Source organism: Gymnodraco acuticeps, unplaced genomic scaffold, assembly GCF_902827175.1.
Source record: "Gymnodraco acuticeps unplaced genomic scaffold, fGymAcu1.1, whole genome shotgun sequence".
Taxonomy (NCBI): domain Eukaryota; kingdom Metazoa; phylum Chordata; class Actinopteri; order Perciformes; family Bathydraconidae; genus Gymnodraco; species Gymnodraco acuticeps.
This window is the reverse complement of record NW_022990484.1, coordinates 2112569-2130998: the sequence shown is the minus strand read 5'-3', so window position 1 is coordinate 2130998 and position 18430 is coordinate 2112569. Positions and strand designations below refer to the sequence as shown.

The window sequence follows — 18430 nt, the reverse complement described above, 5'->3', positions numbered from 1 at the left end:
AGCTAAGTTAGCTGGCTGATAGCTGTAGCTTCATATTTACCCAACACACAAAAGGGGCATTCATATTCTTATCTAACTAGCAAGAAAGCAAATCATGCAAAAGAGCCTTTCCCAAAACAATATCTTTAATGAGTCTAGAGTCATTTCGGAAGAACACAAGTTGAAAGAAGAAGTTAATTTGCACTGTTAGTTTAATTAAGATTGTTTCATGTTCATAACTTCACTGTGTTGTTCAGAGACTGGAACCAATAAGCATTTAACAATGTATCTGAACATCTAATCTTTATGAGAACCTGGCTGTGCTTGGATCTAAATTAGTCTACTGTGAGGCAGTAGGTGTGTATGATTGCCTGGGTGAAAACAGCAGCCGTGAATCATAAAATAATCAGCCAAACAACTCACAGATACACTCGTATAACGATTGCCTTCCGCTTTCACAACTCTTATGCTGCCAATTTAACACATTTGAGGTTTTGATGTGATACAAAAGTTTCCCCCATGTGAATTATACGGTCTAATAACTCGCAGGATGAGCTCTGACAGTGCATATGTTCATTCACGGTTGTTTTTGCACCTCAATCGCGTCCTACCTCGACAACTGAAACTGAGGAAGTGAGGATTCCTTAAAGAAGAAGCGCTCTGAAGGAGGAAGAGAATGATGAAACGAGTGATGAGGTTTTAATCAGAATCTCTTTATGCTGCCACACCATGGGAATTCTTCACCTCATCAGCCCTCTGTACCCCCTACCCCCACACCCTGGACGATGGGCAACCTCCCAGCATGCCTTGCTGCGTGGCCTTTTCAATAATGTAGCAGGGGACAGAAGGGAAACTAAATGAGAGGGGAAACGATTTCCCAGCGCTGTAGGAGCCCCCTCTGTGACATTTACCTCTTGCATGCTCCTCAATGTGTGTGTGTGTGTGTGTGTGTGTGTGTGTGTGTGTTGGATGGCCCTCTGCAGACTAATGATACCCCCCTCTGGCACACACTCAAGGCTCCAAAACCCTCCTGCTAGAGATGACTCACATGTCCACACTGAAGGGAGAGAAAAGTGGGTATAATGGCAAAGGAATTGTAAAGCGTTTGAAAGAGAAATATTAGTCGTATAGTTCAATATGTGTGCAGCTGAGGAACAATCGAAGGGCAAGATATAAAGGAAAATGTTCACGATGGGAGGCGACAGAAAGTAGCAGGAGCGACTATCGGCTACACCTGTTACCATTCCGTACTTCATTAAGCGCGCCCCCCTTCGTGTGTAGCACTGGGTGTTATCCACGGGAAGCCCCCTACCCCCCACCTGGGCACATGGCATCTATCATTACCCCCATGCTCCAGCTCAGAGCCTGCATAATGTCACACAGCTGGAGCGAGAGGCTCTGAAGATGGATGAAAAAGAAAACCCCTTGCGAGCGTCATTAAAAAGGAAAGACCATACTTCTGCTACCCACAATATAGTTGTACAAGGGATTCATTGTAGCGCTGCATAAAACGGACTTCAACCAAAGATACAATTAATATGTGAAACTTAATGGGTGAGGAATTCATCTCACCTCAAGGTCCCGTTATTGGCTGAATCATTTCACACAATCTTTGTTATCAGATCAGGTTTAACAGGAGAAGATATAGAAATATAAAATAGACGTTCTGTCATTTCTCACAAGCTTTTAGGCCTCAAATCTAAACAGCTCAAAGACATTTTTTCTTTATACCAACATGACAGTAAAGACCATGTGATGTTCAAAAACTCCAAACATGTTACTAAATAACCAATTTTTAGAATGCACATTTACAAATATGCAAAGCATGTGTATGCATATCAGATTTTTTGTTTTAAAGAAGAATTTTCAAACAGTTATGAATCATTCATATATCTTCCATGTTTTTTCCAACTCGTATCCAAACATAGATGCACCTTCTTAGGCTGAGAAACAAGCTGTTGTTGTCCAATCAATCATAAACAGACACTGTCAAGCCTTAAAGACGACTCGTGTCATGGAGCTAAAAATAGGTCGCAGCTCGGTGCCAGCAACTGTTTACACAGAGAAGAGATGGATGACTGCTCATGTGAATCACCTGTCTGAGGAGATACACTACGAAATGAAGTGAGTTTGTGAAGACGCTGCAGAGAATGCTTATGAGAAAAAGAAAAATCTACGAACAAATAAGCTTAGAAAAGTTGTAATACAAGCTAACATTAAGAGTGTGTTAAAGTATCAGCTACAGCTTAGGTAACTTCAAGAAAAGTAATACCTTTATAATTTAATAATGTATTCAAATAGCATTACATTCTGAATCAAGTACAGATACATCTTCCTGCTCGTATCCAGAGATTAATTGCATTAAAACACAAGATATGAGGTAAGTTGTATTGCCTATCACTAATATGCTAATAAGTGTCACGTGTCACATACAATGCTTAGAAATATAACCAGCACCACTTAACCCAGACGGGAGTTTGGTCACAAGACAACAATTAGACAATTGCCAATTGAGGTAAGCAGACAAATATCACTTTCTATACTAATTTGAGGTATACAATAAGCTTTTTTGCGTTTTAACTGTATGACATTAAGTCTTCAGGCCTCTAAATGCACTCTGTGAACTTACTCATGCCTCAAAAATAATCGACACAAATCTGGAAGGGAGCACATACACTCACAGTACGATGCTGACCTCTAGTGGATAAACAGAATACTGCCACCTTCACACTTGGCAGGCCCAGATGCTCTTGACAACAATCATAGTGTGATTTCTACTTTCTCATCTATTCCAGTGATCCCTGGCTGGGGACGGCGGCCTGGCGCAGCAGCAGCTCCCTGGCCAGGTCCGGCCTTCCGCTCTTGGCGAGACAGTGGGCGAGCTGAGAGGCTTTGAGATGGTGGGTGGCAGCAGGAAGCCCCCTCCTCCACATGGCCAGGAGGTGGAAGGCCTGGGTGGAGAGGCTATCCCCGGCCCGCAGCTTCACCAGCTGAGCGGCGCTTCGACGGAGACGCAGGGAGACCACCAGCAGAGAGACCTCTTCCTCTGAAAGCTCCGCCGACAGCCAGAGGAGAAGAGAGTCTGACAGGGAGTCTGGGGGGGGGGGGGGGGGGTATTTTGTTGTTAAGGGCACAGACATATGGTGGAGATCATATTTAATCAACACACTGAACAAAGATATATCAATAAAAAATACCAGAAATACATGCAAGATCAAATGTATACATTTTAATTCAAATTCACTAACAAAAGCTTTGACAATTCTAAATTGTTATTGGGTATAAGTATAAAGTGGGGAAAAGGGAAAAAACTCAAGTAAAGTACACCAAAACCTTTCACCCACCTGTGTCCTCGCGTAACCTCACCCTGGCTGTGATTGGCCGATTAATGGTTCTCACTTTCTGCGATGCAACAGAATAAAATAGCATATATTTTATTGTGAACGTCTTAAACTGCTTTTCTAATGTATGATTCCTTGGGAATGTTTCTGCACCTTGGGTAAAGTCAGAGACAGCTTACAGACGGGGTCTCCAAGGAGCTTTGTGTCCATGGCGACCAGTTTATCACCTCGCCACTCCAGCTGAACTCTGGTGACCTTGTAGAACATTGCTGTGCCCTTGTAGTGGGGGGAGCTGTAGTTCCCAAACGGGTCCACTTCTGTCAGACGCACCATGAGGTGATTCTTCTGCTGACTGTGGAAGGTGATTCGCTCGTTTGGGACATCATGTCCTTCGTTTTGAGTTCCTTTTGTAAAACAAGAACACACAAAATCTTCAACATTCTGAACAAATATTCATGGTCTTCAAGTGATAACATTAAAACAAACATACATGAGTGGTGATTTCATGCATTCTGCTGGCTGCCTGTGCAAACAAAAATGCATTCACTTAAGATAACAACATATGCAGATAGAGAAGGGACATGGAGGGAAAAATGTAACTTTTTACAAAAAAAAACAACAAAGTATGTTCTTCCGTAGCTCGGTAAGAAAAGGTTCTTCTGATAATATAAATAAAATGTAATTAACGAAATTTCATAAGCTAACAACATTTGAAACCGAAAAGGATCTACAGCTGCTGTGTGCTTGAGATAAATGCTAGCAATGCTGATATACTGTCATTAAGAGTTGATTAGACATTGAAGTCCTGATATATATATATTTTGTTCAATGATTTTGACCCAATGATGGTGCTATAGGAAAAGCCCAAAATGTCCAAAGGTATAAGGATTAATAAATGCCTCTACCAATGGTATTATCCATCCACCAGCACATTATCACCATCAATAAAATACAATCCTTAAAAGGTCTTCAGACTAACAACAATTAGGAGAAGGTTGAGAAAGTGACTGTGGTCCTATAAGAATTTATTTGTGCTTTTCTTTTTAATATATTGCACATTCTTTTCTTATGACTTGAGAGCCTTTTTCATTAGTGTGCATGCATCTTTTCATCATGCCTCTAGTTTATCCTCACACCCTACCTGAGGAGGTGATGTTGCCGCTGAAGCGCAGGAGGAGCTGGTCTCCCTCACACATGGAGATCTCCTCCGATGTCTCCGACAGCCTGCTGTATCCCTGGGCTCGCAGTTTGGACGTCTCCCAGCTGAGGTCTCTGTTGGGGAGGACAGCCACCAGGAGGTCGTGCGGCTCATCCTGTCTCCGCTGGAGGACGACGGTGACCGCATGGCAGCAGACCGACTCCTCCAGCTCCTCTGCCAGGGAGGAGAGGTGGAGAGGCTGCAGGGGAGACAGGAGACGCACCACCAGCAGTCTGAGGCAGGGGGAGGTAAGGCGTTAAGCTCAGAGGAGATATGAGATTATTGCTAATACAGACTTAATATACTTAAGATAGAATAAAACATTCTTATTACATACTGTAGAAGTCTGTTGAAGATAAGAAAGAGGAGAGCAATAATGAGAACCTATCTGTAGTATAGGAGCAGTTCACAGTATATTAGGTAGAATATTCGTAATTGCATTTTTCTAAACTGGACTGAAAAACACTAAATATTTTTACTGTTAAATCTTTAAAAATGGCAGAAGAGTATTTAACTTTTGTTTTAAACTTTACTGTTTTTTATATTTACTTTATTAACCATGCTGTGAATGATGGCCTGGTAATCTAATGTAATGGTTAACTGACAGCATTACCTTTTCACATGCTAATGACAGTTATCCAAAAGTGTTTCACAATCATTTTTTAAAAGATAAATCCAAAATAAATTCACATAATTTCATAGAAACTGAAGAAACACAACTAAATACCTTCACATTCTTGTTGTTTATGAATTCTTGAAAGATAACTTCCATTTTCACCATGTTCTTACCTTCTGATAGAAATGTGAAAGCCTGGTATTCCAAATATTTAACCCCCCTTTTATCCATACTGACTTTCTGACTTAAACCCTTTGTGTGAAGCAAAGCTTTTCTAAGTCATGTTAGTTGTATTGTTCTCCATTTCACTTTGTGTCATGCTGCACCTACACTGTGTGTAAATGAGAAGTGTAAAACCCTGAAGAAGTGGAACAGAAGTTGCTTGAGTGGTGAGTTCTTCTTCTTGTCAATGTATTTGAGTTTATTTTAAACAGGGCAAGTAAAGAAATAATGTGATGATTGCATGTGTGATGTTTACAAGTTAGGGGGATTAGCAACTATAGCAAAGTAGGGCTAAGGAGGTTGAATGGAAACACTGTCGCTAATTATCTAGATTTTCTGCTTTCATGATATGTGAAGTACTGCTTTTCTATTACTGGATACGTCTAGTTTGTTTAGTGCTTCTCTGTTATTGTATGTGTTAATAGCTTCAAGCTAAATCTGGCCCCTATCTCTCTCCACTAAACATAGCTATAAAAATATACATTTGGAATATAATCACATAGCTGTAACCTCAAATATCTTACATGTATTAAACAAAATGCATCTGAAACCATTCTAAAATGTTACTGTTATCTTTGCATAAACATGTTTCCCATAGATTTGTTCCTGTGGAGTCTCGCATCAAACCTCTTCATGTTAAAGTGTCCAACAGAGCTTATTGTCCACAAGTAAGGATTTTTCACAGGACTTCAAACATAAACAATAACACTCACATATGTAAATCAACCCTCCTTAACTGTCTGTCTTTCTGTGGTCAGGGACAATATTTGCTACTTCCTCTATGTGGTCGGGGGCCTCCTGATGACGGTCACTGGTGGGAGTGTGTATGTGGATGTGACCTCGGCCCAGAACCCTGCCTACCTGCAGCAGCTGTCAAACACACTCCTGGGGCTCATGGGCCTTCGACACAAAACACATGTTGTAAGAAACCTACAACTTTAACTGTTCTTACTGTAATCTTATGAGGAATACATCAAATCATGCACCATGTGACTCATGGGGGGATTGTAAGACCGCCTGGCACAGACATGCAAAAGCCCCCACCTCTTCTTCAAAGGAGCAAAACACACAGACTTAAGAGTTGTTTAATCTCGTTTTTTTTATTTTTGGGTTTTTGAATTAGAAACACAATTCACGGTGGTTATTTGATGTCTGTGTCGTTGTTTTGTGTCACTGCGTAATTGTTTTTTTAGTTAACTTTTGTCTGTGGTTGTTTTCCCCCTCCTTGTGTGTGTCTTTTTACTTGTTTTGTGTGTCTTTGTAGTCATTTTGAGACTGATTTTGTGAAATGAATGTGAAAGTATTCCAATTTCCTGTCATATCATGATAATTGTTTACTAATGTTTTTTTTTTTAACATTACAGGCTAAGTCTGTGGTGAAACGAAAACTGAAAAGGCTGTTTTTCACTGAAAGGTGAGGGGAGATATAAAGTTATTCATCATTATCATCAAAAACAAATAATATGCATTCATTTTTTTGCCAAATGTCCAACCATGTCTTTATGAAATGTTGCTTAATGGCCTCTATTTGTGATGTAGTTTCAACAGCGTCCTTGATATGATGAAAACAACACTGCAAATAACTCAACATCATTACAAGCTTATAGTCCGGTGTCCTGAGAAGCAGACACACCTGGACTCTGCTAACTGCATCTTAGCAAGAAGGTACAAAATGAAATGATTACAATGAAATGAAAACTGTTTTGCTTTCACTTCTATTAATCTGTGGTGCCTGACATTGTTCCCTTTTCTGTGGTCAGGTACAGGATTTATTACATCCTTATTTGTGGTGCGTCAAGCAAAAACGTTCTTACCCTACGCATAGGGAACAAGAGCAACAAGCTAAAAACCTACAATCCGTCAAATCAACTACAGTGGTTGATCAGCTTTATCAGCAAGGCAAGGGAACAAAGAGATGTGGTAAGAGATGGAAGATTATTACAGTCTTCTGGCATCCAAACACAACTGATGTATTATTTAGGATAATCAATAAAGTCTTTTTTTATATATATAATATTGTTTGTTTGACAGGTTTATCTTTTATTGGATGGACAAATCAGCAGTGGATCTGACAAAAATGGTGCTACAAATAAGCGTCCTCCTTCCAGTCTGACCCTGGGCTTATCTGCACTCTCTGTAGTCTTTCTGTGGATGTTTCTGCCTCATTTTGCAGTTTTTGCTGTGATCTGTTTAGGTTGGAAAGTACAACAAAATCTGCACTGACTACTGCGATCACAAAGAAAATCATCCTGGTTTTATATCTGATTTAACGCAACTCAATAATTGTTGTACTGCTTCCGACTGGCTCCCAAGCACTGCAACAAGGCTTCTAATGAGATCAGAAAAATATACCTTTTCTCCTGCGTCCCTGCAGTGGCTCTCTTGTTTGCTCTAGGATTGAGTCTTCCATTATAATATTTATCCACAAAGTGCTATGCGGTCCCTAAACTTGTAATGTATGACTGAGCTCTGTTACCAAAAAACTGTAATAAAAAACAATCTCTCATTTTAATTTTGTGTGTTTTGTTTGTGCTATTATTATGTGTATATTTCTTGAATAACGTATTTGTTCCAGATGCTGTATATCCCTTTGGATCAGCTGTCCCTTGGACCTTTTTAAAAAGGACTCTAAACTAATCTTCTCTGGTCTCATTCTCCTAATCCATTTAGATTTGTACGAATGATGATTTCAAACCTGTCAACGTGCTCCGTCAGCTCAAAAGACACCAGCCCATTTAGCTGGTTCCTGACTGTGACTTTATCCAGGATGCTCCACTGTTTGTCTCTTGAACCCAGAACAATCGGCGGCTCGTTTGACATCTCTTTAGACTTCCCAGAGGCTCTGACAAAAACATTAAAAGCAAATTATGTTTTTAACAAGACCTAAATCATCAGGGAGGCAGTTCAAGTTGCACTGAGCACTTGACAGACTTATATGGCTATCTCTTTAATCAAGTTGATTACATGACCATCAATTCAACTTTGAGGAATTTGTATCAATTATTCATCTCTGGTCGCCCTTTTTTAGCCACATCTCATGACGAAGACACGCTTAACTCACCTCCTTCTGTGGGAAGCAGGTTGATCCCATGATGGAGAACCACTGACAGGCCACATTTGTGGGTCTTGCTCCTCTTCTTGTCCCCTTGTCTGCCTTTTCTTTTCAGTGTTTGGGGGACAGGGAAGGGTGAGAGTGAGGGGTCTTCTCAGGGGCTTAGAGGATGGGTGGGTGAGGTAGAGAAACGGACTCGTAGACACCACCGCGTGGTAGGCATCGCTCCTAGTCTTGACGGCAGCTAGAAGAACAGCATCTACTGGCTGGATCTGAGGAAGTTTATACAATTATATAATTGTTATTTAAGCAGCACTTTGGACAATGTGTGATACTGTATGAACATTGTTTTATCCAAGAAAGGCTTGATCTGAAACATACTCCCAAACATCCCACAATACATAACAAATCAGTGAAATAAACCAATGCTTTATGTTATGATACGCTAGTGTTAAAAGTAATGTTACCTCCTTACCATGGTTTGTGCTATAACTGGAGCAGCGAAGGCTCCTGGGAGGTAGTTCAGGCAAATCCGGGGGTCCATGGGTAGCTTTAGTGACAAACCTTTTGTGGTAACTGTGTAATTTTCTCTTTTTAGACAGGACACCACTGCAAACAGGCCAAGGGAATACACCCTCACATCTGCAAATGAGCCCTGTCAAACAGGTACAAAGAAAATAAATTGAATAATCTTTTTTTATCAGTAGTTCAATCATTTATTAACAGAAAACAATATTACCCGTGATGTCCAGTCTGGCTTAAGGCAAGGACAATTATAACAATGTAAGTTATTATTGCTTCCACCAACATTGTGGAGCTGTATTTCCCTTGGGGTCTCTTAAAGTCATGTTAATTTTACAGCTGGAAAAGTGAAATGGTTTCAGCAAAGATGCAAAAGGATGGTTCAGAACATTTTCAGACAGAATACAAAGGGTTTTGGTTGATCATTCTAAATTCAAAGTACTATCATATTAGGTGGACCACAAGGCTCTATAATAGCACCCCTTATGTTTGACATTTTATTTAAGTAAATTAAAGAAAGGCACGTCCAATTCTTTCTGAAGTTGACCACTCAAAAGTGCCTTTTATAAACTGTAGTTATAATTGTATTATTTAAACCAACCTTATTTAGTAACAATAACAAATGTACCGCTCATAAATACTGTAACATAGTTAAAAAGGGATTATAACTTTTTAGTTCACAGCATCTCTTTTAGTTACCCTGTGACCTCCATACATGCCCTCTGTGGTTACAGGAGTGACGTAGCTTGCCCGCCTCTCCCTGTCAACTATCTTCACTGCAACATCCCTGTAGTTGCCGCGGTAATGTGCGCAGAAAGGCACAACCACAGTCAGGGGGAAGTGTACGTTAGCTCCCTCCTGAACTTTGAGCCTGATCACTCTGCTGACCAGCTCCTCTGAACCCGTCACCATCAGGCAGCTCAGGGTGTCGGCCACCTCACATCTCAGGACCTCAGCCACACCCATAGGTGCTCTGATGAAGCATGTGTCCGGTACATCTGATTGGCTGTCTCCCTGTTGACCGCTGAGCCTGGAAATCAGTTTAGAATAGACATATTTACACAAATACAATGCTGATGATGTGCAGGTGACATTTTGAAGTAAACATTGAAAAATAATGCGCTGAAGAACAAGAATTGCATATTTGTCTCCCTGCATTCATTACATGTCACTTGTTACACACTTTTATCCAAAGCGACTTACATACTCAATACTGTGGGCAATCCCCACAGGAGTAATTTGGGGTGAAGTGTCTCAGGGACACAACGACATGCTGACTGCAGTGGGGTTTGAACCTGTGATCCGACCACCAACGCACTACTCCACTGCACCACACGCCTTCCTTATATATATATATATATATATATATGACTTTAATGTGACTCAAAGTATAAAGTATATTTCTAGTAAAAAGTGCAACCATCTTAAATATTTCTGAAATGCTGTGGCATGCACATTCTCATATCAGCTTCTCCCAGACTCGGCCTCTCCCTCTGATCTGGATTTCTGGATTTGTTTGGCTTTTGGACGGATCCGGGCATTGACCTGACAATGACCTGAAATAGCCTGCTAAGGATGCCATGTGGTCAATGTGTGTGAACCTGGTGTTGAGCCACTGCAGAGTGTTTACTTCTGTATCAGCAGGGGAAATGAGGGGAAAGAATGGAATCATGTTCAGAATCACATTCCTGTTTGCTCCCTTAGTTGATGGGGGAAAGATAATGATTATGATGTCAACTTACCCTACTGTGATCCATTCATTTGTTTCCTCTTTTGCTTTTTCTGTCCCCTCCAGGAAATCTGTCTTTCTTTCTTGAGAATGACAGTCCTCAGTATCACTCCCTTGATCACTTTTGACCACTAATTCTTGCCGCGTCTCTTTCACATCATTGCGGTCAGAACTGCAGAGTCTGTTGTCTGATGTTTGCTCAGTGTCCTGTGATGGCATTGTATTTTGATCATTTCTATCCTCCTGTTTATGCCCAGAGTTAGCTTCAAGGGGATCACAAGAGCTTAGGTGATTTTGATCATCTTCAGGAGGCTCTGGTTCTTTTATATTTCTGGTCTCCTGAACTTCTGCATCCACAGTTGAGGCATTCTCTGCACATAATTTGAGGATTTCTCCATCCAGTTTAGCTATAATTGTGTTCAGTGTGTCCATAATGACATCTATGTTCTCCCAAACACTCAGAAAAATATCTGTGAAGGAGTCTGAACAAGGTTTGACTTTCCAATGTGTATCTGAAACAAAACAAACAGATAGAACAGAGGAAATGTGTTGTATATCACATCAACAAAGTTAAAGGGGACCTATCATGCAAAATGCACTTTTGTACGTCTTTTATACATGAATATGTGTCCCCGGTGTGTCAGGGAACTCACCAAGTGTCAGAAAACACAACCCTCTCTTTTCCTCCGTACCCAAATCTCTAAAAACGGGGCTGCAACGGATCTGATACAGATTGATCCAGATTTGAAATATATCTGACGTCAGAAACCAGGAGCTCCGCCTATATGGGCAACTCTCCACCTATCAGGAGGAGACAGCCACGGCCATTGCTGTTCGAAAGCACTGGAGACGCTGTAGTACATATGCCAGGCCTGCAGGTGGTGCTGTAGTCTGCCACAAAAGCAACGAAGAAGACTTCTCACAGAATCAGCCCTTGCAAAAACAGGGCTAAAAAAGAGCGAAATGAGGTATGGCTAAAATGCATGATCTGTTTGGTATTTTGAAAAAAAAACTTCGCAGACATGTTTTATATAGGTATGGCCCTACAATATATTATTCAAATATAGCATGATAGGTCCACTTTAAACTTTTACAATTTTCTGCATTTTCGAGAGTCAATTCTAGATACTTTAACTATTATTTGTGTGGACAGCAAAAAGACTACAGTCTTTCTAAGTTTTTCAAAACATTTTCGTACTTATATTTTAACTGTCATTTTCACTTCAACTTATTCTCATACTTACATTTTACGTCAACTGAAACTGTTTCAACTTCAACATACACTTCAACTCCTTGTCATCCTTACAATTAAACTTCCTCTGACATTTCAACTTTTTCTTATACGTTTAAACTTCCACTGACCTCCACTTCCACTACTTCCTTTTGTTCTTCAATCAAAGTAAGCTTTTTCTAGAGACACGCACCAGTCAGATAAACTCATGTACCTCTTGTGGACGCTTCCTGCTGATCACTGTCCCCTGGCGGAGACTTGTTGGCACAATCTCTGAGAACTCCTCTCCACGCTGTCACTCTCTCAGAATGAAAAACACTGAGCTCCCTCATTACTCCCAGAACTCTCTGCTTGCACAGTCTCTCCTCTTCATCATCCTCCTTATCTTCTGCATGACTGAGCATCCCTTCTTCACTGCCGCTCTGTATTTCCTCTCCTTTGCCTCTACCTGGTTCTTCTCCTATGGATTTTCTTCCACCCACCGTGCCATCATTATGCTTTCTTCTGCTTCTTACAGCTTCAAGCCCCCCACAAGTTTCTGTCAACATGTTGAGGAGACTGTTCTTTCTCCTCCTGCCATGACGGGACTCTTCTTCATCCATCAGTTTATCCACATGCAGATTTGCATCCATGCTGAGAAGAAAAAACAACGGATCATGGGTCAGATGTGCTAATCCAGCTTGTTTTGTGCCCTTTTTTTAGTCCAATTGCACACGGCAAAAACAATTCTCTTGTCCAACACAATGATGGTGAATAATATATAAAAATCTCTAAAGCTACAGGGCATTATTCCCTCCTATTTACATTTCAAGCAGAAAACTCCTTGGTCACTCCGTCCCTGGCATTTTGTGTGTTACTGTGTACAGCTTTCCTAGTTTTCAGGAGCCAATGTCGTATTTATATGGCTGCCAGTAGTAAAACATGTTGCCAAGACGACTCCTGGAGGCGTGGCAGGGAGGGACAAAAGAGCAGCCACAGAGCAAAAGATTTGCAGGAAGACTGAGTGCTGTCCTCCAGACATCTCATCCCTCTCGTCTATTCTTCTGTCACTCATTTTACTGCTTGAACGTCCAGACAGATAAAGACGTCAGCTTTTTAAATTCAGTCCCAAAACTGTTGCCCAATGGCAGAAATGTCACTTGTTTTGAAAGCATGTTGACAATGAGGTTGTAGAGTCACATGGCTAAAATATTTAGTAGTTAGTAGAAAGCCAATACATAAAAAAAAAAACATTTAAATATATTAAATCTTTGGTGAAATATCTTTTTTTGTTTGATGAAAGATATGTTTTACAAACTGAAGCAGCTAGCCATCATTGATTTTATTGTTTAGTCCTGTGCTTTTATTTCTGTAATATGTCAATGTTTTGAGAGAGAAAGGCCTGTTCTGCCTTGAAGCTGCAGCTCTCTGCCACCATCGTGTGGCTAGTGCTGCAAACTGTATCTTTATAACTTATTTTATCCCTTCTGATTTTAAGTTATTGGGACAATCGAGGGACAGGAAATACACGAGAAGATGTTGAATATATTTGAAATAAAGCCTTATATAAAAATGTGTTCATAAATTCCTAATTAATGATAGTGGGGTCGAACTGTTCAATACACCTGCTATAGGTCTTGATGCTTTGACATTGGCCTAGGCATTTTCTCAATTTGTCCTTTTATTGGTATAATCTTTCAGTATTATTAATATTCACTGTTGTTGGTATATACTACATTTTTATTTATATTTTCCATATTCATTGTTTTACACTGTAGTAAAATGCACATATTTGTACATAATTACTTCTTATAACTATTGTTCTTATCGTTTCTCAATTTTCAAATATATTTATTTTCAAGGGGATCGAGCAACGGTATCAACAAATGTACATACTTTATTCTGGAGAAATGGTATGACTGGAAGTACAAATCAACTTGATACTTAGGTTGTAATTTGTTTTTTAAATAAATGAATTACTATGCCTAAGATGAGGGATACTTTATAATAAAAAAACAAAGGCTACCTAATGTTTATTTGCCAAAAATGTTTAAACAATAAATTCCCTTGCTGTGTAATCTAAACTAAAGTATAATTGTTTTTGGTTCAATTAAATGCCATGTATGAAATACACATTTCCATGTCATACAGTATCTGCCTCAATACTATATTAATTCAACTACCGTCATCAGAATAATATCATGCATTAACAATGATTGATGAAAACAATGTAACTACAGTACATGTGTTTTTTGTTTCCAGGACTCACTTCATTAACTGAGCCAGGCATCCTCCTGCATTCCTGCCTGTGCTGAATACATAGCCCGAGGCCTTCAGGATCAAGCTGGGACATGCGTGTGTTCCCAGGAAACATCCGAAGTGCTGAACACTTTGCTGTTCTCAGGTGACACAATAGCATACTTGTTTTGTTTTACAAACAGACTTACGTAAAACAAAGGAGACCACAATATTAACAATTTAAAGCTTAATACTATTTTAGAGGTTTAGTAGCAGGTACTTCTGCAACTGGTCCTGCACTGAGATGGGCGTGGTGTTACCGAACACACCGCGGAAACAGGCGAGCACGTTCTGAGGGCTCGCGACAGTCAACAGAGTGAAACAACCTGGACATGGCGAGTGCGCAAAGGTGTGCGGATGATGCCTGAGGTTTTCACCTGTTTTTCACCTGCAGGTAAGCTCTTCTCTCACTCGGACGTACAGCAACGTGTTGGGTAAACACACTGACTTCAATTGTTGTGATACAATTCAGCTAAAGTGGTCAAGTATCTGACGTGAATGGTCTTACGTTTAATTAGCCTCTTTATGTGTATGACTTATTTGCTGGTAAACTAATATGAACTGCGTCACTCCCAATTGTACTTTTCACAACGTTTTAATACCTTTCTTTTCCTTAGTGTAAACACAGGCTAAAGAAACACACCTCACTCACGCTTTTGAAAGTGTATTGTCTACTTAATTTAATATAATAACATTCTTTCATTATCTTTTGTGTGACTGTCTCCTCAAAACACCACTTAATATTTAAGTAGATAACATTTCAGCAGGGAACCAAGGTATGTTTTCCCAAACCAGGAAGGGGACACCAATTGGACTTTGTTCAAAGTTAGTTCGCTGTGAGATGTGCAGAAATATGAGGTAGGTGTGTATGCTATGACTCACCCCTAACCATACCTAAGGGTGTGCCTAGTGGGTGTTACCCCAACTAACTGCTCATACTTCTCCTGTGCAGGTAGCCATGCGTTCAGACAGTTTGTTGTTGAGGAACAGCTTAAATTCAGATCATTTCAATTATTTATTCACCAAAGTAAAACATACTAGTAAAAATCAAGAGAAAATTGACATGTGAAAATATGCCCCCCTAATTATCTATCCAAAGCTTTAGAATAGGCGCTCGTACACTAAACAGAGTTTTTACAATACATATTTCTAACATATATATAGAAATGTTTTTTTTATTGATTGGGATAAACCCCTTGAGATGCACCATCTCGTTTTCAAGGGGGTCCCGAAACCTGGAGGGAGTTTTTGCATCACACAGAAACATTTATAAACTTAAAAACACGACCTAACCAAATTACCTAAAAACCTATCCATAGTACATTGTCTGAATTAATAGGTAGGATTAAAAAAAAAAAACACACACATTACAAATGAAAATACAGGGTAATACATTAAATGCATTTCAGATTAAAGTAAACTTCTTTAGTCCGAAGCCATTTAGTGTAGTCTTGAACATATTTGTTTAAAAACATAGATCTGCATCAGCTCTGATTAAAGACAGACATATATAAACACATTTTTATACTACAATCAATCTAATTCCATATCTGTTGGCGTATGCAAGCCGCACTAAAGCTGGCAAATCTTAGTTTTCTTTACCCTTTATAAGATGCTTTGTCTTAGTCAACATCTAGCCACATATGTTCCATCCTGGTGCATTTCAGTGAGTTGTGTTAATGTGTTTGTGTGTGTTGTATATCTTTATGAGTGCACACACACTGCTTCATATGTTCCCAGGCCCAAGTGGGAAGCGCAAGCCGTTTGATCTTGTTAAGTTCTCTTTTTGCTATTGATCTAAACACCCTGTGGAGTGAGACACCAGGCAATAGCTGTGGATCAAAACTCCCATATGAAGCCCTTAATAGTGTTTGCTGTGTTTGGTGGGTAGCTCTGTGTTTGTGTGCAGCTGTGTGAGTGGGGGTATTGTAGAAGCGCTAAAAGACAGAGATGAGGAGCAGTCCAGGTCAAATGTGCTAGCAGGCTTTGGCGTGTGCCTGGGCTGGCTGTTAGCCAATACAGGTCCCTGCATGTTAACACTGTAATACACAGCTGGGCAGGTCTGATGGAGTGAACCCCCATTGTAAGGACCTAATATAGTGGTGTGAAGCTGGGACTGTGTGCTCAGCACTGTTGGGAGGGTAAGTTAACAAATATATTCCATTACAACTACTAAGTCCTTGTAAAAAAGTATAACTGGTAATTTAATCTAAGTAACACTATAAAAAGTTATTCAAACATGATTTATTTCTGTTATTTTGGTATTATTACACTATCAAATGCAATACAAGTAAATACAAGTCAAAAAAACATCAGAACTTAAGTGAGTTACATACAGTAAGATAATAGAACAATGTAACCTTAAATGAGAAGAAAACTAGATATGTTGATGCCTTTCATCAAGCAAATTCATGCAGTAGTCTTAAGAGTTAAGACCAATGACGAAACACATGACCGCATACCACAGTTTACAAAAGCAATACATACTGCACGAATATACACCGTATTTGGTACACCCACACTATTTTGAAACTCATTGGTTAACCTACTTAATAAAGAAAGAACAAATGAATCAAAGAAACACAATATGCTCATTTTACAGTGCAGTATATGGATTAAGAGCAACCACACCATTTGTTCATCTACTGAACTTCCAAAAAGATGCAAATACTGCCTTTTAATACAGGCCTTAGGATTCCATATTCAATGATATGCCATTTAAAACCTTCAGCAGTAATTTGATAATAACTCTTTTTTTATATGACTGTAAGGGACTGTAAAGTTACTTTTTTTTGTATTTTGATTACGTAATCCCTTTACATGTATTCTGATACTGCTGCTAAGTACTAAGAATGCAAAGCAGCAACTTTAAAAAGCTCTTTTAAAAGGAATCTGACCATACAAAAAACCCGGCTAATGTCCTCCTAACATTCTGAGCATAGTTGAAAACGTTTTGGCGATCATATCAGATTTCTATTCAAATAGATGATTTAATCTCAAGTGCATTTACAAGATATGGAAAGTTTAGTTCCTGTACATGTTCTCTTGGTGAATTACTTGCACAGTGAAGTGTGCAAATAGATACACATGCTGCAAGATTGTGTTTATTAGAAAGCAGAAGTAACACTTCATATACCTTTCTCACTGTAGGGTCACAACCCAAAGGAGAAGTAGACATGGCAAGATGTTGATTAACCTTAATGTGTGTGTGTGTGTGTGTGTGTGTGTGTGTGTGTGTGTGTGTGTGTGTGTGTGTGTGTGTGTGTGTGTGTGTGTGTGTGTGTGTGTGTGTGTGTGTGTGTGTGTGTGTGTGTGTGTGTGTGTGTGTGTGTGTGTGTGTGTGTGTGTGTGTGTGTGTGTGTGTGTGTGTGTGTGTGTGTGTGTGGTGTGTGTGTGTGTGTGTGTGTGTGTGTGTGTGTGTGTGTGTGTGTGTGTGTGTGTGTGTGTGTGTGTGTGTGTGTGGTGTGTGTGTGTGTGTGTGTGTGTGTGTGTGTGTGTGTGGTGTGTGTGTGTGTGTGTGTGTGTGTGTGTGTGTGTGTGTGTGTGTGTGTGTGTGTGTGTGTGTGTGTGTGTGTGTGTGTGTGTGTGTGTGTGTGTGTGTGGTGTGTGTGTGTGTGTGTGTGTGTGTGTGTGTGTGTGTGTGTGTGTGTGTGTGTGTGTGTGTGTTGTGTGTGTGTGTGTGTGTGTGTGGTACAGAGAGCAGTTCTGCCTCACAATTCATCAGTGCTCAATTTTGAAAAGATGAAAGACAGGAAATGGACATGTATCAATAGCTTGCCATTTCAAAGGGTTATTATGATGCTGGCAGTGAGCTGTGATGTAAAGCTGGGATTTTCAAACACCTTTGAGACAAATATATCAGTTGGCCTTTTTGCTGGAATCCAGTTTGTGTTATTTGAAATCAGACCTTACGGTAAGTCTATTCCCTAAACCTGACTGTAGAGCCACACTTGAATGTTAGCATGCTATGTCCTCATAGCTATTGCTGTTTCATTCAGGAGTGTTGCAACTTTTAGATTTGCTTATGTGTTTCCGCTCTTGTTGAATGTACAGTACATCATGTACTGTACATTCAACAAGAGCACATGTCATGTGTTTGATCTTTATAGAGTGAGTTTAAAAGGAGTAGATATTATAAGAAGTAGGCTTTTTTGCTTTTTTGAATGAGATTACATGGCAGTATCAGTGTTAATCTCATGTCTGCAAGGTACATGTAAAGCTACAAACGGTTGTTTTAGCACAGCATAAACGCTTAAAGCAGGG

General features: G+C 39.8%; 2 protein-coding genes across 3 annotated transcripts in view; one reads left to right on the top strand and one right to left on the bottom strand.

Moving 5' to 3' along the window:
- Positions 1-1590: 1590 nt before the first annotated feature.
- dthd1 (death domain containing 1) lies at positions 1591-12741 on the bottom strand. Its single transcript, XM_034226346.1, has 11 exons — positions 12695-12741; positions 12105-12523; positions 10673-11171; positions 9630-9960; positions 8884-9063; positions 8418-8680; positions 8052-8198; positions 4462-4751; positions 3474-3724; positions 3324-3381; positions 1591-3073 (listed from the first exon to the last, which is right to left on the bottom strand). The coding sequence occupies exons 2-11, from the start codon at positions 12520-12522 to the stop codon at positions 2766-2768; spliced, it is 2745 nt and encodes a 914-aa protein (XP_034082237.1). The 5' UTR covers position 12523; positions 12695-12741; the 3' UTR covers positions 1591-2765.
- A 1545-nt stretch (positions 12742-14286) lies between these two features.
- zmp:0000000660 (arf-GAP with Rho-GAP domain, ANK repeat and PH domain-containing protein 2) overlaps positions 14287-18430 on the top strand; it is a 123085-nt gene continuing 118941 nt past the window's right edge. Inside the window, exon 1 of one of the 2 annotated variants that reach the window (XM_034226297.1) lies at positions 14287-14561. The gene's annotated coding sequence lies outside the window, so the exon portion shown is untranslated. Of the gene's footprint in view, positions 14562-17908; positions 18081-18430 lie in introns of those variants that run through there. The other variant, XM_034226299.1, reaches the window with a different exon arrangement.